Source organism: Hibiscus syriacus, unplaced genomic scaffold (assembly GCF_006381635.1).
Source record: "Hibiscus syriacus cultivar Baekdansim isolate YM2019G1 unplaced genomic scaffold, ASM638163v2 tig00018853_pilon, whole genome shotgun sequence".
NCBI lineage: Eukaryota > Viridiplantae > Streptophyta > Magnoliopsida > Malvales > Malvaceae > Hibiscus > Hibiscus syriacus.
The window spans coordinates 28,433-52,409 of record NW_024062451.1 but is presented as its reverse complement, the minus strand read 5'-3'; the positions used below and the strand labels follow the sequence as shown (position 1 = coordinate 52,409).

Sequence of the window (23,977 nt, the reverse complement as noted above, 5' to 3'; positions counted from 1 at the left end):
AACGTTTAAGTTCATACCAATTTATTTTCCTTCAGGGTTAAGCTTGTGTGGGTGCTTAATGAGTTGAGCAACTCGAACTTGACTCGATCAAAATTCTGTAAAAGTTCGATTTGGATTGACTCGACTCGATATCTTAACTAGATGAGTCAATCAAAGTCCAACTCGACTCGAAAAATTCGTGAGCAGCTTGTTAAATTTTTTTATAATTTTTTGTAGTTATTTTAAAAAACTATTTCATTAAAAAAATATTAATTTACTAATAGATAATAAAAACATGATAAATTAACTAATCAATTAATTTATAGTATTGATAGATTTTACCTATAATTAAAAATAATATAAAAATTTCACTGAGTTTAACGAGTAACGAGTTTAAAAAGCACGAGTCGAGCAACAATTTTTTTTAACGAATCAATTATGGGACTTTTCCATAATACTGTACTTTTTTAAGGGTTCCAGTCCTCACTGTAATTTGGTTATTTTGTGGAATGAAATGATTCGTTATTGCTAAAAAAGGAAAAAATCGTTCATCCAAAATTAGAAAAAAAAAGGAAATTTAATTGCGTTCAATGTACTATAAAGAGAAGGCTTAACTGCAAACACACACACAAACAGAGTTTCAACTTTCAATGGCAACCCTTAAAGTTCCATCTCATGTTCCTTCTCCTTCTGAGGATGCCGAGCAACTTCAAAAAGCCTTTTCAGGTCAGTTTCATCATTTTCTATACGTTCTAATTTGAATCATTCATCAATTCTTTAGTTTTTGTTCATTTTTTTTTTGTTTGCGTTGATGTTTCAAAAGATTTTATTGGATCATGGATTTTTATGTATTTTGATTGATCTTCTTTGCTCTTGGGTGTTTTCGTATTTTTTGTCATCGTGTTTGCAATGATCTTTGAAAAGCATTCGTTCAACGGTTCCTGCGATTTGAGTTATCATGGATTCCGGATCTGATCATTGCTGTTTTGTCCGTCAGCGTTGCGGTTGAATCACCATCTGATCTGCATTTTAGACTGTGGATCATTTGGTGTAATATGATTATATATTTCATAATATCTGGGTAGTGGCAGATAGATTGCTCGTATTCATGTTCGACTCCAGACATCTTAATTTGAATAATCTTCGAAGATCATATAATTGTAATATTTCATAAAAGATGAAGATTCAAAATATTCTTATTGCAATACCATTTATCTACTCTCAATCCGTATTTGAAAAATGGCATTAGATTTTATCTGCCATTTGTAACTGTTCTTCATGTTCTTTTACAGGCTGGGGTACGAACGAGCAATTGATCATCGACATATTGGCTCACAGAAATGCAGCACAGCGCAATTCGATTAGGAAAGCTTACCATGAAGCTTATGGGGAAGATCTCCTCAAGTGCTTGGAGAAGGAACTTACTCGTGACTTCGAGGTCAGATTTCGACATACGTTTCGATGTTCGGCAGTGGCATGAAGTTTATTTTTGTTGTAATTCATAATATGGTTTCCTTAACTTATCGGGATTTTTGCTTTGTTTCGCCATTTGACAGCGGATCGTGCTGTTGTTTACCATGGACCCTGCAGAGCGAGATGCATATCTGGCTAAAGAAGCTACAAAGAACTCATCGATCCATTTGGTTCTCATGGAAATAGCTTGCGCCAGGTCTTCATATGCACTACTCGACGTGAAAAAGGCGTATCATGCCCGTTATAAGAAATCCCTCGAAGAAGACGTTGCGCACCACACATCTGGAGACTACCGCAAGGTTCCGACTCGAATTTCATCTCCCCTGATCTTATCATCATCGTGTCGAATGCTTTGCATAAGATTTATCAGGTGTTTGCTCACATTACTTGCTCAATGCAGCTTTTGGTCCCGCTTGTTAGCACATTCCGATATGAGGGAGAGGAGTCGGACATGTCTCTTGCGAAATCCGAGGCTAAGATACTTCATGAAAAAATCTCGGACAAGCAATACGGTGATGAGGAATTGATCAGGATTCTTACTACAAGGAGTAAGGCACAGCTAAATGCAACTCTCAGTCATTACAATAATTCATTCGGCAGTCCAATCAACAAGGTAGTCATATATAACCATGATCGTAAAGGAGACAGGGCGGTCTGATTTATCGAATTTCCGAGTATGTTCTGATTCAAACTGATAATGGTTTGCAGGATCTGAAGGCTGACCCCAGTGATCAATTCCTCAAATTACTGAGATCTGCTATCAAGTGCTTGACAACTTCCGAGAAATATTTCGAGAAGGTTTTACGTCAAGCACTCGGTAAGTCGGGAACAGATGAATGGGCTCTTACCCGAGTTGTGGCAACTCGGGCAGAGGTAGACATGGTACGCATCAAGGAAGCATATCAGCGCAGAAACAGTGTTCCTCTCGATAAAGCAATTGCTGGAGATACTTCTGGGGACTATGAGAAAATGCTTCTTGCCCTGATCGGAGCCGGAGATGTCTGAACTGTTCCCGGTTCCCGGTTCCTTCGTATGACTATGAGTAGCCTACTTTTCTGCTTTGACAATGTTTTCTTGGCAATGGTTTGAAGCGCCATTTGGTAAATAATTTTCACACGACTGTAACTCGATTGATCGGCTATATTTTGGAGATTAAAAATTGAGTTAATTGCACCCGACGCTCTAATCTAAAATTAATTTGTGGTATGTTTTAACTTGAAACATTATACTATCAAACTTAAAATGGTTGTCCTTTTTACCATATGTATGGGGTAAGGGGAAGTAAGATAGTAGGCTACCCCCAACACCAAATTGAGAGCAGCTTCCATAGGAGACCTCCGAATTATGAAATGCCCTCTGTGGGGCTCGATCCTACGACCTCAAGATTAAGAACCTTGTGCTCTACCAACTGAGCTGGATGGTCATTTCTATACTATCAAACTTAAAAAGTTATATAATTTATTATAATTTTGATTACATTTGAAAATGCTATATTACGATGGATTTTAACCTAAAATGTTACTTGCTTATACTAAAAATTTATACAATTGATAATAATTTTGATTAAATAAAGAATGTTATATTACAATGGGTTTTAATCTAAAATATTAGGTGTTTACTCGAAAAAGTTACACAATTGATAATAATTTCAATTACAACCGATAATTTCTTTATAGCAACTTTTTAGGTTGCAACTAGAATAATTATGCAATTTACCTGAATTGTTATGAAAAAAAATATAATATTTCCAATTTCAACCTAGAATGTTACTCAATTTATTTTAAAATATTACCCTTTGATAATAAAAAAATTAGATTACAATTATGCAACTAGTTTCTGAACTTTAAACATTAGCAAGCTCTTCAGCATTCTTAGAGGATAACAAAACATTTGTGAATATGAATGGTCGACACAAGGGATGGACCAACGGGGACGGCATATGAGAGGAATCACATCTTTAAAAATTTAAAATTATCATATATTTTAATTTTTTTAATATATATTTTATTAAAACTTTATTTTTTATCACATAAAATTTTATAAATTCAAATTTATTTATTTTAATATAAAATCATGAGTTCGTCCCCGATCGATGATGCCACATAAAGTCCCTAATCGACAGCACATGAAGGCAGTGCATTTGGCGTAAGCTTTACCCTTTGTCCCTTGGAAAATGGGGTTCAAAATTCTGTTGCTTTAGTACCTCTCAGCCAGGCATGTGCATGGACGTGCGATTGGTCCTATTGAATGCCAATATTATAAATATTAACAATTTATTCAGTACACATCAACAGGTCAACATCGCATCATTCACATGTAAATATTAACATATCATATCATCATTTCGGATAAATTTCGCAACACAGTTTAAGATTTTAAAAGTACAACACCTAATTACCAAGGGCTTTTATTATTCAACAAACAGTTGGTCCGGAGATCAGAGCAAACACCAAGGAACACAATGGAAGTAGTTGAAATAACTGGATTAGCCGACCCCAACTGCCCAGGGTTCGAATCTAAATGCTACACTCTAACAACGTATTTCATAAGCCACAAACAACATCGGCCACTCGAATGACCAAACTCATTGTCCTACAGCATCGAGGGCACTTCATAGTTAAAACATAGCAAAGCACAAAGTGGGTTGTAAAATAAAAGACACAACTTGTACACAGGCACCTAATGAGCTAATTATCAAGTTAAACCAAGGAAATGCTGCTCTCACCACCGGGGACCTTTCGTGAGCCGCCCAAAAAACTCCGAGATTCTGCCTTCCCATCAGAAAAGATGTCATTGCCACTCATTTCTCGCAGTTTAGCTTGGCTCAGCGGTTTTTCTGCAGAACCTGGAGGAACGTCTCCCTTGAAGATACCGGTACCAGTCAGCTTTTGAAACTTTTGGTTATGTATCTTTTTCATTGCCTTCACAACTGGTTCATCTGTGAATAGGATACTTGTCTGCCCTCCAGCAGGCTATAACAATTGCGAAATATAAGTTATATAATTGATGAAACTTCAAATTCAGGGTACTTGGGGATGAGAGTTGGATGCAAGTATGTGTTTAACATAGGTTTGCTCAACTTTTTTTTTGTAACAATTTTCATGTATATTGGACACATGTATACTTCAAGAACAATGAAGAGTAACTTTTATACCTAAATTTTGACAGGCACCTAAAAGATAGAACTCACATTTGAAACTTTGACAGATGTGCAGATACTTCATGGCACGAGCTCAACCATGTCTTTGTTTTCTCTTGATTCAGCGGCGGCGGCGGCCAACGAACGTGGCTTGATTTCAGGAGGAGAGGAAAAGATGTCATGTGCACTGATCTCCTTATACTTTGCATTCGATATCTTTTTATTCTTTGCATCCGATTCGCTTTGCAACGAGCCACTTAACTCACGCTGCTTCGCTACCTCGAGTAGAGAGGTAGGCTTCTTGGGAGAAACACTTGCATCGGCAGTGAATGATAATTGGCTATTCGTTGCTCGCTGAAAATAACACCAGAGTTTAGAGCTGTAAGTTTTCGTAGACAACCGTTTAACAATCACGGTCATTCCCCGAGGGAGATCAAACAATACCTGATGCATGCGCACTCCAGTTTAGTTAGTGGAATTAGTGGCAGTAGTTTCAGATGCACCATTGGCAGCTAAAATTCCACTACCAGTCATCTCTTTCATTTTGTAACCCGAGCAAGGCTTCCTGAAAGAGCAATAGGGAACATTTCCAGACGGATTCAGATGAACGATAGCGACACATCTAAACTGGCCCTTGATGAAAGTAATATACTACTCTTACATTACAACTCCATGCCAGAATGAAGCAAAATCATGAAATTCTTAGAACAAAGTCCAATTTAAGGGATTATAAGCATAAATAATCTATAGTTAATCTACAATCCAATGAGCAATATTAATTGGAAAAAAAAGGTAGGATATTGAGCTAGATTCAGACTGAAACCACTCAAAGTAAATATTCCAAATGCATAAATTTAATACAAATTAGGTGATTTAAACAGCTAAAAAAATGATATCGTGATACAAATCAAAACAAACCCAAAAGAAGATTTAACAATAGACAGATCTGGTTAAATCCAAAAGAGAAAGGACGAAATATAAGATTTTATATTTTATTTGAAGATCAAGATCAGATTTCAAACTTTCAAATCAAAAAGAGATCGTTGGTTTGAATATTGTTTAAATATATAGTTGGGAGAAGGTGTTATTTTAGTATATATTTAACTAAGGGTGCTATTTTGGTATATTATAATTTATTGGATTATATTTAGATACAAAATCCTTTTTTTATAATAATTCAATGGTAGATTAATCCAAAGAAGGCAGCAAAGCTCCTACAACAAAACAAAGACAAACATATCCAAATCATATCCCTCATCTATTACATGGAACAAAGTTCACCCCATCAAGTCTATCAATGCAACAAACCTGCAAACGAATCCTCACAACCACCCTAATACAATCAACAACTTCCTCAATAGACCTAAAGACTCCTCGGAACTGCCTATGGTTACATTCTTCCCATACAAAATACAAAAACCCCACCCAGGCCAATTTGAGGATACAAACTATAACCGACTTACCTTTTAGATTCTCAACAACCCATCGCATGGAAATGCTCCAATCAGAAAGTCTCCACTGCAGTCCACATAACTGCAAGACCCTACTCCAAAATTCACAAGAGAAATGGCATTCCATGAAAAGGTGACCCCTTGTCTCAATATGAACCCCACACAAATTACAAATGCCATCTGTAGCCACCCCATTCTCGCAAGCCTCTCCTTGGTAGAAACCCTATTCAATATAATCATCCAAGCCACAATCGAGTGCCTAGGAATGTGAAGAAGGAACCAGATGACCCTATGCCACTGCATCATAGGTCTCCTGCTCCTGATCCACCGATTATTAACCATTGCCCAGCTCACACCAACTCCAAACAAGACCCTAGCATCATCCCTCATCTTCGACAATCTCCTCAATGCCCAAAATCCTTTTTCGTAGTTTTTTTATACTAGGGTAAACTACCGAAATGACCCCTTTTGTTTCATAAGTGTTCAGTTTTACTAATCACATTCAAAAATTTTAAAGTTTTGGTCATTGATATTATTGATTTATAATGTTTTGATCATTGGAACGTTTAAAAGTTAGTTTGATGATCTTATATGTAAATAAAAATGAATTATCTTTTAAGTTTACTCTTAAGTTTTAGATAAAATATCAATTTAACTTCTAAAAAAAGACAAAAAAAAAATGGCTGTCCATTTTTTTCCATATGTATGGAGTAAGGGGAGGTAAGATAGTAGGCTACCCCAACACCAGGTTGAGAGCAGCTTCCGTAAGAGACCTCCGAATTATGAAATGCCCTCCGTAGGACTCGATCCCACGACCTCAAGGTTAAGAACATTGTTCTCTACCAACTGAGCTGGATGGTCATTTCTAAAAAAAAGACAAAAATACTTGCAATTGGTTACCACTCATAACTCTCTCTTTCACCACTCGCCACTCTGGCCCATGATTGATCGACCCTGGATTTCATCTTATATGAAAATGTAAACACGGACAAATACGTAGGAGGCATTCTTCTCAAGGTTGCAGCTCAAGTTCCAGATAGTGGCATGAAGGATACCGATAAATGGAGGAAATTGGTTGGTAGGATTTCTTATTTCTGCAGTAATTGATTTGGATTAATTGATCAATATATTATATAATTCAGATTAAACAATTAAAAATAATATATCATATACCGATAATCATATATAGAAAACTTCAAATTAAAAATAATTAGTGAAAAAATGGGATGGAATATGACATTTACAAAACAATTGGGCCTTAAACAAGTGAATTTGGTTTGAACCGGCCGACCCTCCATTATTCAATTTTTTCTCGGCAGTCTTATCTTTAGTTAGTTTGTGCTCTAAACCCTATGCTCAGATTCAACATCTTTGTTAGAGGAACCTTCAGCAGCAGAGCCTCGAAGAAACAAAACTGTAAGTATAAACAAAAATGGTGTCAGACAAGAAAACGGTGAATACCCATCGTTCTTTGCTCTTTCATTTGCTGATATGTTATCACAACTTGAAGAAAAGGAAATTGAAATCATTTTTTTTTTTGGATTTAACAGAAGAAGACCCATGAAAGCATCAACAACAGGCTTGCTCTCGTCATGGAGAGTGGGAAATACACTCTTGGCTATAAGACAGTGCTCAAGTCCCTCCGGACTTCCAAAGGTTGTTTACCTTTTTCAAATCTGAGCTCAATTTCGTTTTCATGCTTTTAGTTTTTTATCATTTGGGTTGCTATTAGATTTTTAAGATGTTTTTTTAGTGAAGAATATTTGGGATTTGTTGATATTTGATAGGGAAGCTGATTATCATCTCGAACAATTGTCCGCTGAGGAAATCTGAGATCGAATGCTACACGATGCTTTGTAAAGTTGGGATTCACCAGTACAATGGAAGTGAGTCTCTTTCCCCCTTCTTAATGTTGCTTTGCGAAGACCTTTCATTATTATTATTTTAAGTGTTTGTGACATGCATAAGCATAATTATGGTTGGATAGAGGCTGATTTTGATTGTAGTGTCCTTTATTCTAAATTGTCCTCTTTATCGAATTTGTGCGATTGTTTCTGAAGACACTTAATTTCGTTTATGTTTTAAATAATATTACATATTGTAACATTGTTAAGTTTGTCTACAGGCCCAATGTTCGGCCCAGTTTACGCAGTAACCCTAGTTCATGGTTCCCAACTGAGCGCCGCATACCCAAGAACTCCCCATGCTCCACGCCTCGCCAGCCGCTCAACACACCCGGTTCTCTCGGTCACAAGCAACGGTCGTGGGTTCCAAGCAACTAACAAGCATTCAAACAATGAGTTTCAGTTTGTTTAGGACTCTATGACTAAAAATAGGATGTAAATAAACTATAAATGGATGTAATCAGAACCCATCAGGGGACACTTTTTTTTTTCACCAGAGGTTAGACAGAGAATACAAAAACAAAAATTACACAAAAACTACGAGCAATATTGGGTTGATATCGAAACATTTTTTTCAAGATTCTCGAAAGCAGCAGAAGGTAAGGTCCATACCGTGTACGTTTTGAGGCTTGCATGCTTGTTGTTTCGTTGTTCTTGATTCAAAAAATACCAAAGAAAACTGTTTTGGCCGATGAACTTTTAGGGGAAGGATCGAGATTTTGATCTCAGATCTACCCTCCCCCGAGGCCTATTTCAAAAAAAAGGTTTGAGATTTGAGTCGAGGGAGAGAAAGGCTTTCAGAAAAACCAATTTTTTTTTTTTGGGTTTGCCGCCGATGATCGGTGGCCGGCGCCGACCAACGGCGGCCGGCGAGGCGGCGTGTGGCCATTTCTGGGATTTTACGGCGGCGTGTTCTTCATTTCTGAAGAACACGCATGAACAGATGAAGGAAACGAGAGAAAGAGAGGAGAGCTCTCGGGCGAAGAGGAGAGAAATGAAATTTCAAAAAATATTTGAGTCATATAGTTAGCCCAGCGGACCAAACTGGCCCGACCCGTGCTTATATCAGATCCGCGTGTTTTGCTAAAAGGGGTAAACTGTATTTTGGCTCCCTCTGTTTTGAAAAACATTCAATTTGGTCCCCAAATCGGTTGGGTAAACTTCATTTTGGCTCCCTCTGTTTTGAAAAACATTTAATTTGGTCCCCAAATCGGTTTAATTCCCCTGGTTATATTCTAATTCTGCCATCTAACCTTATTTTGTTTCATTTTACCCCTTTATACTTATATATATTTTATTATATCTCGTATTTGCTCTTTTATACATAGATATTTGAATTTTTATTTATTTACACTATATTATATTATATTCCTATTAGTTTATATATATACATTACATATTTTTCTTTTATTACATGCTATTTATTATATATATATATATTACTCATATTTGCTTTTTTTTATATATTATTTTCTTTGTTTTTATATTTTTTGTTCATGTATATTTTCATTTACCTATCTATTTATATTTTTATATTTTTTCTTTATTTGAATTTTCGTATTTTTCCTTGTAAATTTTATTCATATTTCATTCTTAATTCTTGTATACATTATACTTTCTTTATTTCGTTTGTTCGCCTTATTTTTTCTAATTTTATTATTTTTTATTATCTAACCATTTTTTCAATTTTTTAAGGATGTTTTCAAAACAATCAGAAGTAAGTAATTCAGGATCAAATTTTACCTTTTTAATTTAACATTACAATTTTATTAAATCATGACAACTGGAAATTACGTAGTACCGAAAGGGCGGTTCAAGGGTGCTAATCCTTCCTTGACCGTAACCGACTCCCGAACTCGACACATCTTTGGTAAGACGCAGATCAGGTAAGAAATAAGGTACACGGTCAACCCATTTATTTTTAAATAAATGATCGGTGGCGACTCCCAATCCACTTTCCTAAGTCAAAGCCCAATTCCGGGGCACAACCGAAAGACGGTTACGACAGCTTGGCGACTCTGCTGGGGACAGGTAAGTGAGTCAGGCTAAGGTAATTTCCAGTTGTCCTTTTAACGAAAATGGTAAGTTTAAATTTTAAGGTAATATTTCGATCCTTTTTACTTACTTTTGATTATATTTTCGAGTAAATAGTTGGACTAATCGTTTTCTCATGATTTCAGACTTCAAAGTTTTTTCATCTAAGGCTCTATACCCGAGCTCCAATCCCTATTTTAAGTGGGTGTGAAAGCGACGCCTTCGTGTGAATTTATTCACCGTGCGGGCCTAGCAAGTAGCCTTCGGGATTCATATACCTTATGTCTTCGTGTGAATTTATTCACCGTGCGGGCATAAGGGAATGTGTCCCCTCGAGTTTAACTTAGTCCACACAAGCCTGTGATGGGTTTAGGACTAAGGGTCTGGCAAGCCCAAGGGGGCACCGACAAGGAGAACTTGGGTACCGTTTTTTAAAACCTAAACCAGGAGATCATGAAGAATTAGATCCTACCCCGAAACCACGTTCCAAAACTTAGGATATTTTTACCCTAACCATTTTTTTTTTTGCGCTTTTTCCTTCCGTCATTTTTTATTTGTATTTTTATTTTACTAACGTTTTTTGCCTTTGTGTTTGTTTTCTAGCGTTTGCATCATTACAAGAGGCTATTGATCCCTAAAAAACGTTTGTTATACACAAAATAATTCGAATTAATGGACAAAGGTGTTGTAATACAAGAGATTGAAAACGCTGAGGCACGACTATGGTCCGAGAAGGCTCAGAAAGAGAAGGGGGACAGTCTTCAGGGAAACTATGTGTCAGAACTGGTTAGTTATACCGCTGTCAGCCTGAAACAAAATAATGTCCAAGAGCTGCGAAACATTTGGGACAGTTGGAAAAATGACAGAAAGCAGAAGTTCAGCCAACGATATGGTGATATCGCCCTCTTGCTCCATGTCAAGACTGATGAGCCCTTACTCCGAGCATTAATTCAATTCTGGAACCCTGGATATAGTTGTTTCACCTTTAACCAGGAAGACATGGTGCCTACTATCGAAGAATATACTACTCTACTGCACTGCGAAAGCATCAAACTAGAGAGGGCATATATTAAACATATCAAGAGCCAGCCCTTCAAGAACGGACTGGCCAAGATTGCAGGGGTTGATGAAAAATGGGTGACTGATCGACTCCGGCACAAAGGTAGCGGGGAAGGAATCGAGTGGATCCATATAAAGCAACTAATGAAAAACCACCCTGATGAGTGGAAGACTATAGACCTGTTTGCACTGGGTCTGTACGGTTTGATCATATTTCCGAAGGCTTTGGGGTGCATTGACGCTGCCGTGGTGGAACTATTTGAGCAACTTTCTAAACGAGTTAACCCAGCACCAGCCATCTTGGCTGAGACCTTTCGATCGCTCAACCATTGCCGAAGAACTGGCGGAGGAAGATTCACCGGGTGCATTCAGCTCCTTCAGGTCTGGATTCACAGCCACTTCTGGAAGACTGACGGAGTTGCCTACCGCCGTTTCAGCACCACCTATTCACCCCTAGGTGAATTTATTACCTTAAAATGGCATGAAGGCGCTTCAAAAGAAAAATGGATGAAGGTCTTTACGTATCTTCAAGACCGAGATATTGTCTGGAGAGCCCCTTGGTTATTCCTCAGTGATGTTCTTTTTCGATGTGGTGACTCCGACACTGTGACCTTACTTGGACTCTGGGGAGCAGTCGGGTATGCTCCGCTATTAGCACTTAGACAATATGGAGCACGTCAGTTTGTCCCAGCAACATGCGGGTTGGCTAGGTCAGAGTTTGAGTATCACGGCGACAGCTATAAGAAGATGATCAAAGAAGCAGCCGATTCGTGGAGAAAAGTATTCCGGATGGATGTTGTAGCTGCCAGAAGCATGCTCACTCCGGATTATGTGGAGTGGCGAAGGTCAAGGAAGAATGACAACATCCCTGTGCCAGACCGTGATGACACCCGGACCATGGAAGAACACCTCATGCATGTCCCTTCTGAACTCGAGATAGCCAAGACCGAGTTTGAAGCCGTGAATAATGAGCTGAAGCAAAGAATAAAGGAACTTGAAGCTGAACGATATCAGTGGAAGCTCGATGCTGACTCTCAGAAAGATCGGGCAGAGAAACTGGAAAAAGAACAAAAAAGAGTCCGTTTTGAGCTCGAAGACTTGAGAAAAGGGTATCAGGATAAGGTCAAGGATAATTCCAAGTTGAAGGTAACCTCTGAATACTGGAAAGACGAAGCTCATAGCCTGAAAAGGAAGTTTGATGGGCCTGATGAGAAAGCTTGGAAGGAACAGATGAAGAATGCCCAAAGACGCTTGGCAGATAGTCAATATCAGAACCAACGCTTGAGAGTTCGGGTAGCTGACTTAGAAAAACAACATGAAAAAGATGGCAAGACAATAGCTGAGTTAGAAGCTATTATAGATGGGTTCAAGAGGCAAGCTAACGAGCTTCAGATAGTGCCTTTCGACGGAGGTTTACAATGGCGTTTCCGTTGGGAACAAGCACAGCGGAGGGTGAGGGCCCGAGACGTAACCATCCGAGATTTCCTAGATCAAGTGCAAAAAGCAGCCCGTCATCTTCACGGCCTAGCAAGGGAAGCGGGTGTGGTTCGACAAGGCATTCAACCAGTGACAGATGAAGGCAGAAGACTTGTCAACCTACTGGAAGCTGTTCGGGGTCTAGAGGATTTAGTCCGAATGTACCTTTAATCTGTCTTTATGTCTCTAAAAAGATAAAACATTTTTGTCTGAATAAGGATTATTTATAATAATGAACACTTTTCTGGATCAATGCCTCCAATTGCATACATCATACATTGCATTTCTTGCATTTTATATTTCATGTTTGTTTATTTTATATTTTCCATGTTTTTACATTCATATTAACTAACAGAACATGTCTCAGACACCGAGCTTACCACCGCAAGCATCAGATACACATCACCCGCACAATACTCGAGCAAAAAAGAGACAAATGGAAGCCAGAATGGAGAAGATCGAAGAACACATGGCAAGACTTCAAAAGGAGCTAGAAGATAAGATGGCTCAGAACAGTGAAAGTACTCTTGAGTCCATCAAGAAAAATCAGGAGTCCTTGGTCGACCAAATCGTAGCCAAGTTGTCAGGTCTACAGCAAGCTAGTGCATCGGGGGGCATCTCTTCCGAGGGGTGGCCATACCACCAACCCCGCAAGTGGTTCTCTCACCCGGAATATTACCCGGGGACGCATCTGCTACTAAAGGGAAAGCAGCACTACCCGGGGACTCATTCGCTACCAAAGCGAAAGTTGCACCTGCTGTGAAGATACAAACTTCTACAATCATCCCTGATGATCATCCGGATGATTATAATGTCCCAGACTTTGACGAGGAAGATAAAGCCAAAAAGATGGAAGAAAAGATAAAAATATTAGAAGATCAAATAAAGATGGTCCAGGGAGACCATGATTATTATGGAGTGGACGCAATGGAGCTAAGCCTAGTTCCAGACTTGGTGCTTCCACCAAAGTTTAAAATTCCTGAGTTTGAGAAGTTCGACGGGAACAGTTGCCCTTCAGCCCATATTACTATGTTCTGTCGAAAGATGACAGGATATGGCGGGAATGACCAACTCCTTATCCATTGTTTTCAAGAGAGCCTGTCCGGTTCAGCTATTCGGTGGTACAACCAGCTTAGCCGGACTCATATCAAGACGTGGAAAGACTTAGCCAAATCTTTCTTGGAACAGTATAAGCATATCAACGATATGAGACCAGACCGGGTCATGTTACAAAGCCTAGAGAAGAAACACAATGAGAGTTTCCGACAGTACGCACAGAGATGGAGGGATTTATCTGTACAAGTTCATCCACCTTTGGATGAAAAGGAAACTAGAAAGCTGTTTGTACAGACCCTGAGGGCACCTTACTTCGGGCATTTGGTAGCAATCACGTCGGGGAGTTTTTCAGATTTAGTCATGGCCGGCGAAATGATCGAGTTGGCCATTAAACAAGGAAAGATTGAGGGAGGAGACTCCAGTAAAAGGCCTCCCACGAAAAACAAGGAGCGAGAGATCAACAATGTGAACACCTACAACGTCAACAAGGGGGTTACAATCTCAAGCTCAAATTCCACAGCAGCTGTACCATCCGGTACTTCTAGACAGAACCAGAGAGAACCGAGAAGAGAAAGGGAAAGGGAGCAGTTTGACCCCATTCCCATGACGTATAAAGAATTATACCAACAGCTCTTCGACACTCATGCAGTGTCGCCTTATCCTATGAATCCAATAAATCCCCCTTACCCGAAATGGTATGACGAGAGCGCTCACTGCGAATACCATGGCGGTGTGCAGGGGCATTCGATTGAAAGTTGTCTTGCATTCAAGAGACTTGTGCAAAGAATGAGAAACAAGAATTGGATTACTTTCAACTCCGGAGCACCAAACGTCGCTCAGAATCCCTTGCCCAATCATCAGGAGACAGGAATCAATGCCATTACTACTGAAAGGGGAAGGAGAATTAAATCAAGTGTTTCAGAGATCAAGTCTCCTTTGGCTTGGGTATGGAGCCAAATGGTGAAGGCAGGGCTTCTTGCACAATATCCAGATACGACAGAAAATGAAGATGGTAACCATTGTTGTTACCACAACAAAGAAGGGCATAAAGTGCAAGATTGCCCAGAGTTCAAATTGTTAGTCCAGCTCATGATGGATCGAAAGGAGTTGGAATTTTACGAAGAAATTCAAGATTCTTGGGAAGCAGATGTTTGTGCCACCGGAGAATCATCAGATAGAAAATTTGGTAGGGGTAGTCCTTTGATAATTACCCCTAAGGCAAGTATGACAGTGACAACACCAGCCAAGGTGGTAATCTCCGCACCGCGGCCTTTTCAATATAAGGACAATCGGCAAGTGCCATGGAAGTACGAATGTCAGGTGAGTACTTCAGGAGGAGGTAATAGTAAAGTGGGGCAAAGACCACTGGAACCGTTCAAGGAAGATGTGCTAGTTGTCAATGAACCTATAAAGGAGGAAGAAGCTAAAGAGTTCCTCAAGATCTTGAAACACAGCGAGTACAACATTGTAGAACAACTCCACAACTTACCTACACGTACTTCAATGCTAGCACTATTTTTAAGCTCGGAAGCACACCGAGAAGCGTTGTTGAATGTCCTTAATCAAACGTTCGTGCCACAAGACATACCAGTCAGCAAGATGGATCGACTGGTAAACAATATTCAAGCTGATAATCTCATCTCGTTTTCAGATGATGAGATTCCATCAGGAGGAAGAGGCCGAACGAAGGCGTTACACATTACTACCTACTGTAAGGGGCACGCTTTACCAAGTGTCTTAATCGATAATGGTTCAGCCTTGAACGTGATGCCTTTGATTACATTGAAGAGGCTGCCAATAGATACCTCTCATATGAGAGCTTGTCAGAATGTGGTCCGAGCATTTGATGGGACCAAAAGAGAGGTAATTGGAAAGATTGAGGTACCATTGACCATCGGACCAGCCACCTATGATGTTGAGTTCCTTGTGATGGATATCATGCCGTCCTATAGCTGTCTTTTGGGAAGGCCGTGGATTCATCAAGCAGGTGCAGTACCCTCCACGTTGCACCAGAAAGTTAAATTTGTCATTGATGGGGCCTTAGTAATTGTCAACGCTGAGGAAGATATCGTAGCAAGCGTGACCACAGAGGCTCCATACATCGAAGTAGGCGAGGAAGCGGTAGAATGTTCGTTCCGTTCCCTGGAATTTGTGAATGCCACATTCGTGGCAGAAGGAAAAAGAATCCCAAGACCTCGACTCTCCAAATGCACAAGGATGGAGATCAAGCAAACCCTAGGCCGAGGCGCAAGAACCGGGAGAGGTTTTGGAAAATATTTGCAAGGAATGATCAACCCTGTACGTCCTATCCCAAAATTAGACCAATTTGGGCTCGGTTTTCAGCCCTGTTATCATGAAAAGATAAAGGAGATCCAGAAGAACCGGGAGAGAAGGATAGCCAGATTGACTGGAAACGAACTCCAATGGAAGCCTATGACATTCCCGCCGCTCTTCAGAACATTTAAGTCAGGTGGTTATGTGTTTGAGACCACCATGTCCGAGTTACAAACGGCTCTGGAAGATCTGAGCGTTAATGCCGTGACCACAGAAGATGTTGACAACGGAGATAGATCCGGGATATGCCTTCTGCCACATGGGTTCGTGCCTAGCAGTTGGTCGGTGGAAGAACTACCTGTGGTTTACAAGAATCTTTCAGAGTAATATTCGAACTATCCCTATTTGCCTATACCCGGGGCAATAGGTGATCTTTTGTAAGGGTGAATAAATGTTTTGTTTAAGTTTAATAAAGGATGCATTTTTTCCATGGCAAACAAATTTTTCTTTTATTTATTATCTATCTCCCTCATTACAGTACTTCATTTCCAGTTACTCTCAAAGTTAGTTCTTGACCATTCCGTGTGGGATATTATCCTCTCACACATACACATCTTCCTCCTTTCAGGTTCCCAGATAACGATAATGTGGGCACTAATGACCCTGATCCAGAGGTGGATTTTGAATCAACCATTTGTCTTGGGGAATTTGAAGAAGGCGATAATGAAGAAGAGTATAACTTGCCTACCGAATTGTTGAGAATGATAGAAAAAGAAGAAAAGCAAATACTGCCGCATGAGGAGGCGATCGAAATCTTAAATTTGGGCACTGAGGAAGATCGAAAGGAGGTTAAAATCGGCACAACTCTTTCGACTGAAGCAAGTAAAAACCTGATAGCCTTACTTCAGGAGTACGAAGATGTGTTTGCTTGGTCGTATCAAGACATGCCGGGACTAGACACAGATATGGTAGTTCATAAACTGCCAATCAAACCAGAATTCAAACCTGTGCAGCAAAAACTGAGAAGAATGCGACCAGAAATGCTCCTTAAGATCAAGGAGGAAGTCAAGAAGCAATTTGATGCCGGTTTTCTCCAAGTGGCTAAATACCCTGAGTGGGTGGCCAACATAGTGCCTGTGCCGAAGAAGGACGGGAAAGTACGCATGTGTGTCGATTACCGGGACCTTAATAAAGCCAGTCCCAAGGACAACTTTCCTCTGCCACACATAGACACTCTGGTGGACAATACGGCCGGGAACGCCTACTTTTCATTCATGGATGGATTTTCGGGGTACAATCAGATCAAGATGCATCCCGAAGACATGGAGAAGACCACTTTCGTCACAATGTGGGGAACTTTCTGTTACAAAGTGATGCCTTTCGGATTAAAGAATGCTGGGGCAACATATCAGAGAGCTATGGTGACCCTGTTCCATGACATGATGCACAAAGAAATCGAGGTTTATGTTGACGACATGATTGTCAAGGCACAGACCGAGAGTGAACATGTCAAGAATCTAAGGAAGCTTTTCCAGAGATTGAGAAAGTTCCAGCTGAGACTAAACCCTAGCAAGTGTACCTTCGGGGTAACATCTGGAAAACTACTAGGCTTTATAGTCAGCAGGAGAGGCATACAGGTCGATCCAGATAAGGTTAAGGCTATCCAGAATCTACCTCCACCACGAACCCAAAAAGAAGTCCGAGGTTTTCTGGGCAGACTAAACTACATAGCTCGGTTCATCTCTCAGTTAACCGACAAATGTGACCCCATCTTTCGCCTCCTCCGAAAGAATAGCCCTGGAGCATGGGATAAAAACTGTCAGATTGCATTTGAGAAGGTAAAAGAGTATTTGTCTCACACTCCTGTCCTGATGTCCCCTATCCCAGGAAAACCTCTGTTTTTGTATCTCTCCATATTCGAGAACTCCATGGGGTGTGTTCTGGGTCAACACGACGAATCTGGGAAGAAGGAAAGAGCCATCTACTACTTAAGCAAGAAGTTCACCGATTGCGAGGTCCGATATCCTCCTATTGAGAAGGTTTGTTGTGCCCTGGTATGGGCTACAAAAAGACTTCGACAATACATGTTGTATCACACCACTTGGCTGATTTCCAAGTTAGACCCACTAAAATACATGATGGGTGTACCTGCTCTATCCGGAAGGCTAGCCCGATGGCAGATGCTTTTGTCTGAATTTGACATCGAATACGTGAGCCAAAAAGCGGTAAAAGGCAGCGCCATATCCGATTTTTTGGCAAGCAGAACTGATGAGAGCTATGAGCCACTGGACTTTGATTTCCCAGACGAGGACTTAATGGCCATATCTTTAGAGGAAGCAAGCATTTCAACGGACGGTTCCTGGAGAATGCACTTTGATGGGGCATCAAATGCACTAGGACATGGCATCGGGGCAATTCTAGTCTCCCCAGAAGGGAGTCACTACCCATTTACCAGCAGACTGAACTTTGATTGTACCAATAACATGGCAGAATATGAAGCCTGTGTCTTGGGAATTCGGGCTGCACTGGGGCGAAATATAAAGACTTTGCGGGTGTATGGAGACTCGGCCTTAGTAATCTATCAACTCCGAGGAGAGTGGGAAACCAAGGATATAAAGCTGTTAGAGTACCGAAAACTAATGTTGGATCTGCTCGAAGAGTTCGACGAAGTCACCTTCCACTACGTGCCTAGAGAAGAAAATCAAATGGCTGACGCTTTAGCTACCTTGGCAGCCACATTCAAGGCTGGCAGGGAGTCTGAAATGATGCCAATTAACATGCAGTCGTATGAGTATCCAGCTCATTGTTACCAAATCGAAGAAGTGAAAGATACTAAGCCTTGGTACTACGACATTCTGCAGTATATCAAGCATCGGAGTTATCCAGAAAAAGCCACTGAAATCGAGAAGAGAACCCTTAGAAGGTTGGCAGCTGGATATGTCCTTGACAGAGAGGTTTTATACAAGAAAAGCCATAACCAAGTTCTGTTAAGGTGCGTCGATGCTGAAGAGGCAAAAATGATAGTGGAAGAAGTACATGATGGGGTTTGTGGAACACATGCAAATGGGCATATGATGTCAAGACAAATAATGAGATGCGGATATTTTTGGTCCACACTGGAAAGTGATTGCATCAACTATGCTAGGAGATGTCATAAATGTCAGATTTATGGAGACAAGATAAATGTTCCACCCCATCCGCTTCATGTAATGACGTCACCATGGCCTTTCTCTGTGTGGGGCATGGACGTTATCGGGCAAATCCATCCGAAAGCTTCGAATGGTCACCGTTTCATTCTCGTAGCAATTGACTATTTCACGAAATGGGTAGAGGCTGCGTCATACGCCAGTGTCACCCAATCCACTATTTGCAAGTTTCTGAAGAAAGAAATTATATGTCGGTATGGACTACCTGAAAGGATTATCACCGATAACGCAACAAACTTGAACAACAAGATGATGAGTGCTGCTTGCGAACAGTTCAACGTAAAACATCACAATTCCACTGCTTACAGACCAAAGATGAACGGAGCAGTAGAAGCAGCAAACAAAAATATTAAGAAGATAGTGGAAAAAACAACAGAAACTTACAAAGACTGGCATGAGAAGTTGTCTTTTGCTTTGTTCGCTTATCGAACCTCGGTACGAACTTCAACCGGGGCAACTCCATTTTCACTAGCCTATGGAATGGAAGCAGTGCTACCCATTGAAGTCGAGATTCCGTCTCTCAGGGTCTTGTCAGAAGTCAAACTGGATGATGCAGAGTGGGCACAATCCAGATATGATCAGCTTAATCTGATAGATGAAAAAAGACTGAAAGCCATTCATCATGGTCAAATCTATCAGAAACGAATGATCCGAGCACACGACAAAAAAGTGCGCCCGAGAATATTCCGTGAAGGGGATCTAGTGCTAAAAAGAATCTGGTCAGTCCAGAAAGATTTCCGAGGAAAATGGACGCCAAATTGGGAAGGACCTTATGTCGTGAAGAAGGCTTTCTCCGGAGGAGCCCTTATTCTGGCTGAAATGGACGGACCTGAGCTGCCACATCCCATTAACTCGGACGCAGTCAAGAAATACTTCGCTTAGGATGAAAACCCGAGAGGGCGTCCTAAGTTGAAAAAAAAAGAGAAAAAAAAAAAGAACGTTTAGGGTGAAAACCCGAAAGGGCACCCTAAATTGAAAAAAGAAAAGAGAGGAAAAAAGAAGAGGAAATAAGGTGGGTTCAAGATGAAAACCCGCAAAAGGGCGTCTTGCAACTAAGGATGGGTCCAAGTTGAAAACCCGGAAAGGGCGATTTGGATATCACCAGTGGAAACATCCCGACACATGAATCTTCTACGAACTCAACAAATCGGAGAAATGTTGCACCCTCCCAAACGTTGTCGCATTTTCAAAGATCCTTTGGCAAAGGTTGCATTCAAAGTCACCAAACGGCTTTTCAACTCAGAAGTGCCCACGTTATCGAGATCTAAGACATTCATTTACACATCATTGTGTATTCATTTTCTAGAATGTTTGCCATGTATTATTTGTTCTTCTCCTCCCTTATGAATAAAGACCATCTTTCCTCCAATTCCTTTTGAGCATCTTGAATTAGATTTAAACCTAATGGTTTATTTATTTTTATGAAAGATAATCGCATATTACTGTACAAAGATTCATTGAAAAGTACAGGTATCCAGAAGCCGATCAAGGCTCATGCACATGCTTGAGATGGTTGAGGAGCATCTTCAAAAAAAAAAAAAAATCATCAATTCAAGATCAGAGATCGGAACTTCAAGCTCAAGAGTCAACAACGACAGGCCACCGGAGATCGAGATTACTCCCCAGAGCCCAGAATAACATATGTTGCATATGCATGTTAGGCATACCTAAGGGCATGACATCCATAACATCACATATATGCATATCTTTGCAGGTTTTATTCAGAGCCAATTTCAACTTCACAACGAAGGATATTGGACTCCAGACAACGCAAGTTCAACTTCACAACGAAGGGACCGCTGGTTGTCAACAAACATTTCTCAATTTCAGAGCCAATTTCAACTTCACAACGAAGGATATTGGACTCCAGACAACGTAAGTTCAACTTCACAACGAAGGGACCGCTGGTTGTCAACAAACATTTCTCAATTTCAGAGCCAATTTCAACTTCACAACGAAGGATATTGGACTCCAGACAACGTAAGTTCAACTTCACGACGAAGGGACCGCTGGTTGTCAACAAACATTTCTCAATTTCAGAGCCAATTTCAACTTCACAACGAAGGATATTGGACTCCAGACAACGCAAGTTCAACTTCACGACGAAGGGACCGCTGGTTGTCAACAAACATTTCTCAATTTCAGAGCCAATTTCAACTTCACAACGAAGGATATTGGACTCGAAAACAACACAATTTGCTCGAGAGTAGATTTCAACTCCACGACGGAGGATATCCAACTCGAAGCCAAACTTCACAATGAATGACTCATACTCAGAATCTTCCAGCTTTGACTCAACCTCACGACAAGGGAACAATTTCAATATCGAATCTCAACACTACGACAGAGGATATTCGATATGACCGAAATTTGTGTCTTTTAATCTTTGATCTATTATCATTACACGATAATGAGCAAAGAGGGGCAGCTGAAGACACTTAATTTCGTTTATGTTTTAAATAATATTACATATTGTAACATTGTTAAGTTTGTCTACAGGCCCAATGTTCGGCCCAGTTTACGCAGTAACCCTAGTTCATGGTTCCCAACTGAGCGCCGCATACCCAAGAACTCCCCATGCTCCACGCCTCGCCAGCCGCTCAACACACCCGGTTCTCTCGGTCACAAGCAACGGTCGTGGGTTCCAAGCAACTAACAAGCATTCAAACAATGAGTTTCAGTTTGTTTAGGACTCTATGACTAAAAATAGGATGTAAATAAACTATAAATGGATGTAATCAGAACCCATCAGGGGACACTTTTTTTTTTCACCAGAGGTTAGACAGAGAATACAAAAACAAAAATTACACAAAAACTACGAGCAATATTGGGTTGATATCGAAACATTTTTTTCAAGATTCTCGAAAGCAGCAGAAGGTAAGGTCCATACCGTGTACGTTTTGAGGCTTGCATGCTTGTTGTTTCGTTGTTCTTGATTCAAAAAATACCAAAGAAAACTGTTTTGGCCGATGAACTTTTAGGGGAAGGATCGAGATTTTGATCTCAGATCTACCCTCCCCCGAGGCCTATTTCAAAAAAAAGGTTTGAGATTTGAGTCGAGGGAGAGAAAGGCTTTCAGAAAAACCAATTTTTTTTTTTGGGTTTGCCGCCGATGATCGGTGGCCGGCGCCGACCAACGGCGGCCGGCGAGGCGGCGTGTGGCCATTTCTGGGATTTTACGGCGGCGTGTTCTTCATTTCTGAAGAACACGCATGAACAGATGAAGGAAACGAGAGAAAGAGAGGAGAGCTCTCGGGCGAAGAGGAGAGAAATGAAATTTCAAAAAATATTTGAGTCATATAGTTAGCCCAGCGGACCAAACTGGCCCGACCCGTGCTTATATCAGATCCGCGTGTTTTGCTAAAAGGGGTAAACTGTATTTTGGCTCCCTCTGTTTTGAAAAACATTCAATTTGGTCCCCAAATCGGTTGGGTAAACTTCATTTTGGCTCCCTCTGTTTTGAAAAACATTTAATTTGGTCCCCAAATCGGTTTAATTCCCCTGGTTATATTCTAATTCTGCCATCTAACCTTATTTTGTTTCATTTTACCCCTTTATACTTATATATATTTTATTATATCTCGTATTTGCTCTTTTATACATAGATATTTGGATTTTTATTTATTTACACTATATTATATTATATTCCTATTAGTTTATATATATATACATTACATATTTTTCTTTTATTACATGCTATTTATTATATATATATATATTACTCATATTTGCTTTTTTTTATATATTATTTTCTTTGTTTTTATATTTTTTGTTCATGTATATTTTCATTTACCTATCTATTTATATTTTTATATTTTTTTCTTTATTTGAATTTTCGTATTTTTCCTTGTAAATTTTATTCATATTTCATTCTTAATTCTTGTATACATTATACTTTCTTTATTTCGTTTGTTCGCCTTATTTTTTCTAATTTTATTATTTTTTTATTATCTAACCATTTTTTCAATTTTTTAAGGATGTTTTCAAAACAATCAGAAGTAAGTAATTCAGGATCAAATTTTACCTTTTTAATTTAACATTACAATTTTATTAAATCATGACAACTGGAAATTACGTAGTACCGAAAGGGCGGTTCAAGGGTGCTAATCCTTCCTTGACCGTAACCGACTCCCGAACTCGACACATCTTTGGTAAGACGCAGATCAGGTAAGAAATAAGGTACCCGGTCAACCCATTTATTTTTAAATAAATGATCGGTGGCGACTCCCAATCTACTTTCCTAAGTCAAAGCCCAATTCCGGGGCACAACCGAAAGACGGTTACGACAGTTTCCTTTGTTTGAATATGGCTTAGACGAACTTGAACCTGTATTTTTGTTAACTTATTGCTTCAAATATGGTTGAATATTGACTTAGATTGATCTTAGGATTTCCTCTACTGGTTTTCTTCCAGTTTTGATATCTAATATCTCTTTAATTCTCCAGACAATAATGATCTAGGAACTGCTTGTGGGAAATACTTCTGTGTATCCCGCTTGAGTATCGTTGATCCTGATAACATCACATTTAAAATTCAGATAATTGCTCGTGTCTGCAATTTGGTCATTGCAGATTACTGAAGTTCTTTTCTCAGCTCTATCCTGCAGGTCACTCTGACATCATCAAGTCTCTACCAGGCGATCACTGAGTCAATGAAGGTCCGGTTCTCTACCCTTCGACAGCATAATGATTATGTTTCTTTACATTTTCACTATATTGTTTTGCCCTCACACGCTTCTGTGTAAGAGTAATTTTTATTTTCTTAATGTTAAGTTGTGGATGCTGCTAAAATTTGTAGCTTGAATACCAAATTTTTGTTTTGGTTGATGAAGATTCTGGAGTTTAATTACAATGTTTGATTGTTTAGCCACTCTTTTTAGCTTCTCAACCTGTGAAACCACTTGAATGAGCAGCAGTTTCCCACATG

General features: G+C 39.8%; 2 protein-coding genes and 1 pseudogene across 5 annotated transcripts; 2 read left to right on the top strand and 1 right to left on the bottom strand.

The window, feature by feature from the left end:
- Positions 1-626: 626 nt before the first annotated feature.
- LOC120209448 (annexin D2-like) lies at positions 627-2,457 on the top strand. The gene is made up of 5 exons (XM_039208454.1): positions 627-705; positions 1,272-1,417; positions 1,536-1,751; positions 1,853-2,065; positions 2,161-2,457. Exons 1-5 carry the CDS (start codon positions 630-632, stop codon positions 2,455-2,457), a joined length of 948 nt encoding a protein of 315 aa, XP_039064385.1. The 5' UTR covers positions 627-629.
- Positions 2,458-3,922: 1,465 nt separating this feature from the next.
- On the bottom strand, positions 3,923-5,231 carry LOC120209442 (annotated as a pseudogene).
- A 2,121-nt stretch (positions 5,232-7,352) lies between these two features.
- Positions 7,353-23,894, top strand: LOC120209432 (60S ribosomal protein L30-like). 4 transcript variants are annotated; one of them, XM_039208447.1, is made up of 5 exons: positions 7,372-7,495; positions 7,593-7,698; positions 7,830-7,928; positions 23,497-23,555; positions 23,645-23,894. In XM_039208447.1, the coding sequence occupies exons 1-5, from the start codon at positions 7,475-7,477 to the stop codon at positions 23,696-23,698; spliced, it is 339 nt and encodes a 112-aa protein (XP_039064378.1). In that variant the 5' UTR covers positions 7,372-7,474; the 3' UTR covers positions 23,699-23,894. The 4 variants fall into 4 exon arrangements, 3 of the variants coding, with proteins under 3 accessions (XP_039064377.1, XP_039064376.1, XP_039064378.1); XM_039208446.1 differs by lacking the exons at positions 23,497-23,555; positions 23,645-23,894 and adding an exon at positions 8,168-8,437 and having other exon boundaries at positions 7,353-7,458; XM_039208445.1 differs by lacking the exons at positions 23,497-23,555; positions 23,645-23,894 and adding an exon at positions 8,168-8,437 and having other exon boundaries at positions 7,353-7,495.
- Positions 23,895-23,977: the final 83 nt, after the last annotated feature.

Coding starts and splice junctions, on each gene's coding strand:
- LOC120209448 (XM_039208454.1), top strand. CDS start 630: ATGGCAACCCTTAAAGTTCCATCTCATGTTCCTTCTCCTTCTGAGGAT. Junction 706..1,271: donor ACTTCAAAAAGCCTTTTCAG/GTCAGTTTCATC, acceptor GTTCTTTTACAG/GCTGGGGTACGAACGAGCAA. Junction 1,418..1,535: donor AACTTACTCGTGACTTCGAG/GTCAGATTTCGA, acceptor GCCATTTGACAG/CGGATCGTGCTGTTGTTTAC.
- LOC120209432 (XM_039208445.1), top strand. CDS start 7,475: ATGGTGTCAGACAAGAAAACG. Junction 7,699..7,829: donor GTCCCTCCGGACTTCCAAAG/GTTGTTTACCTT, acceptor GATATTTGATAG/GGAAGCTGATTATCATCTCG. Junction 7,929..8,167: donor GATTCACCAGTACAATGGAA/GTGAGTCTCTTT, acceptor GTTTGTCTACAG/GCCCAATGTTCGGCCCAGTT.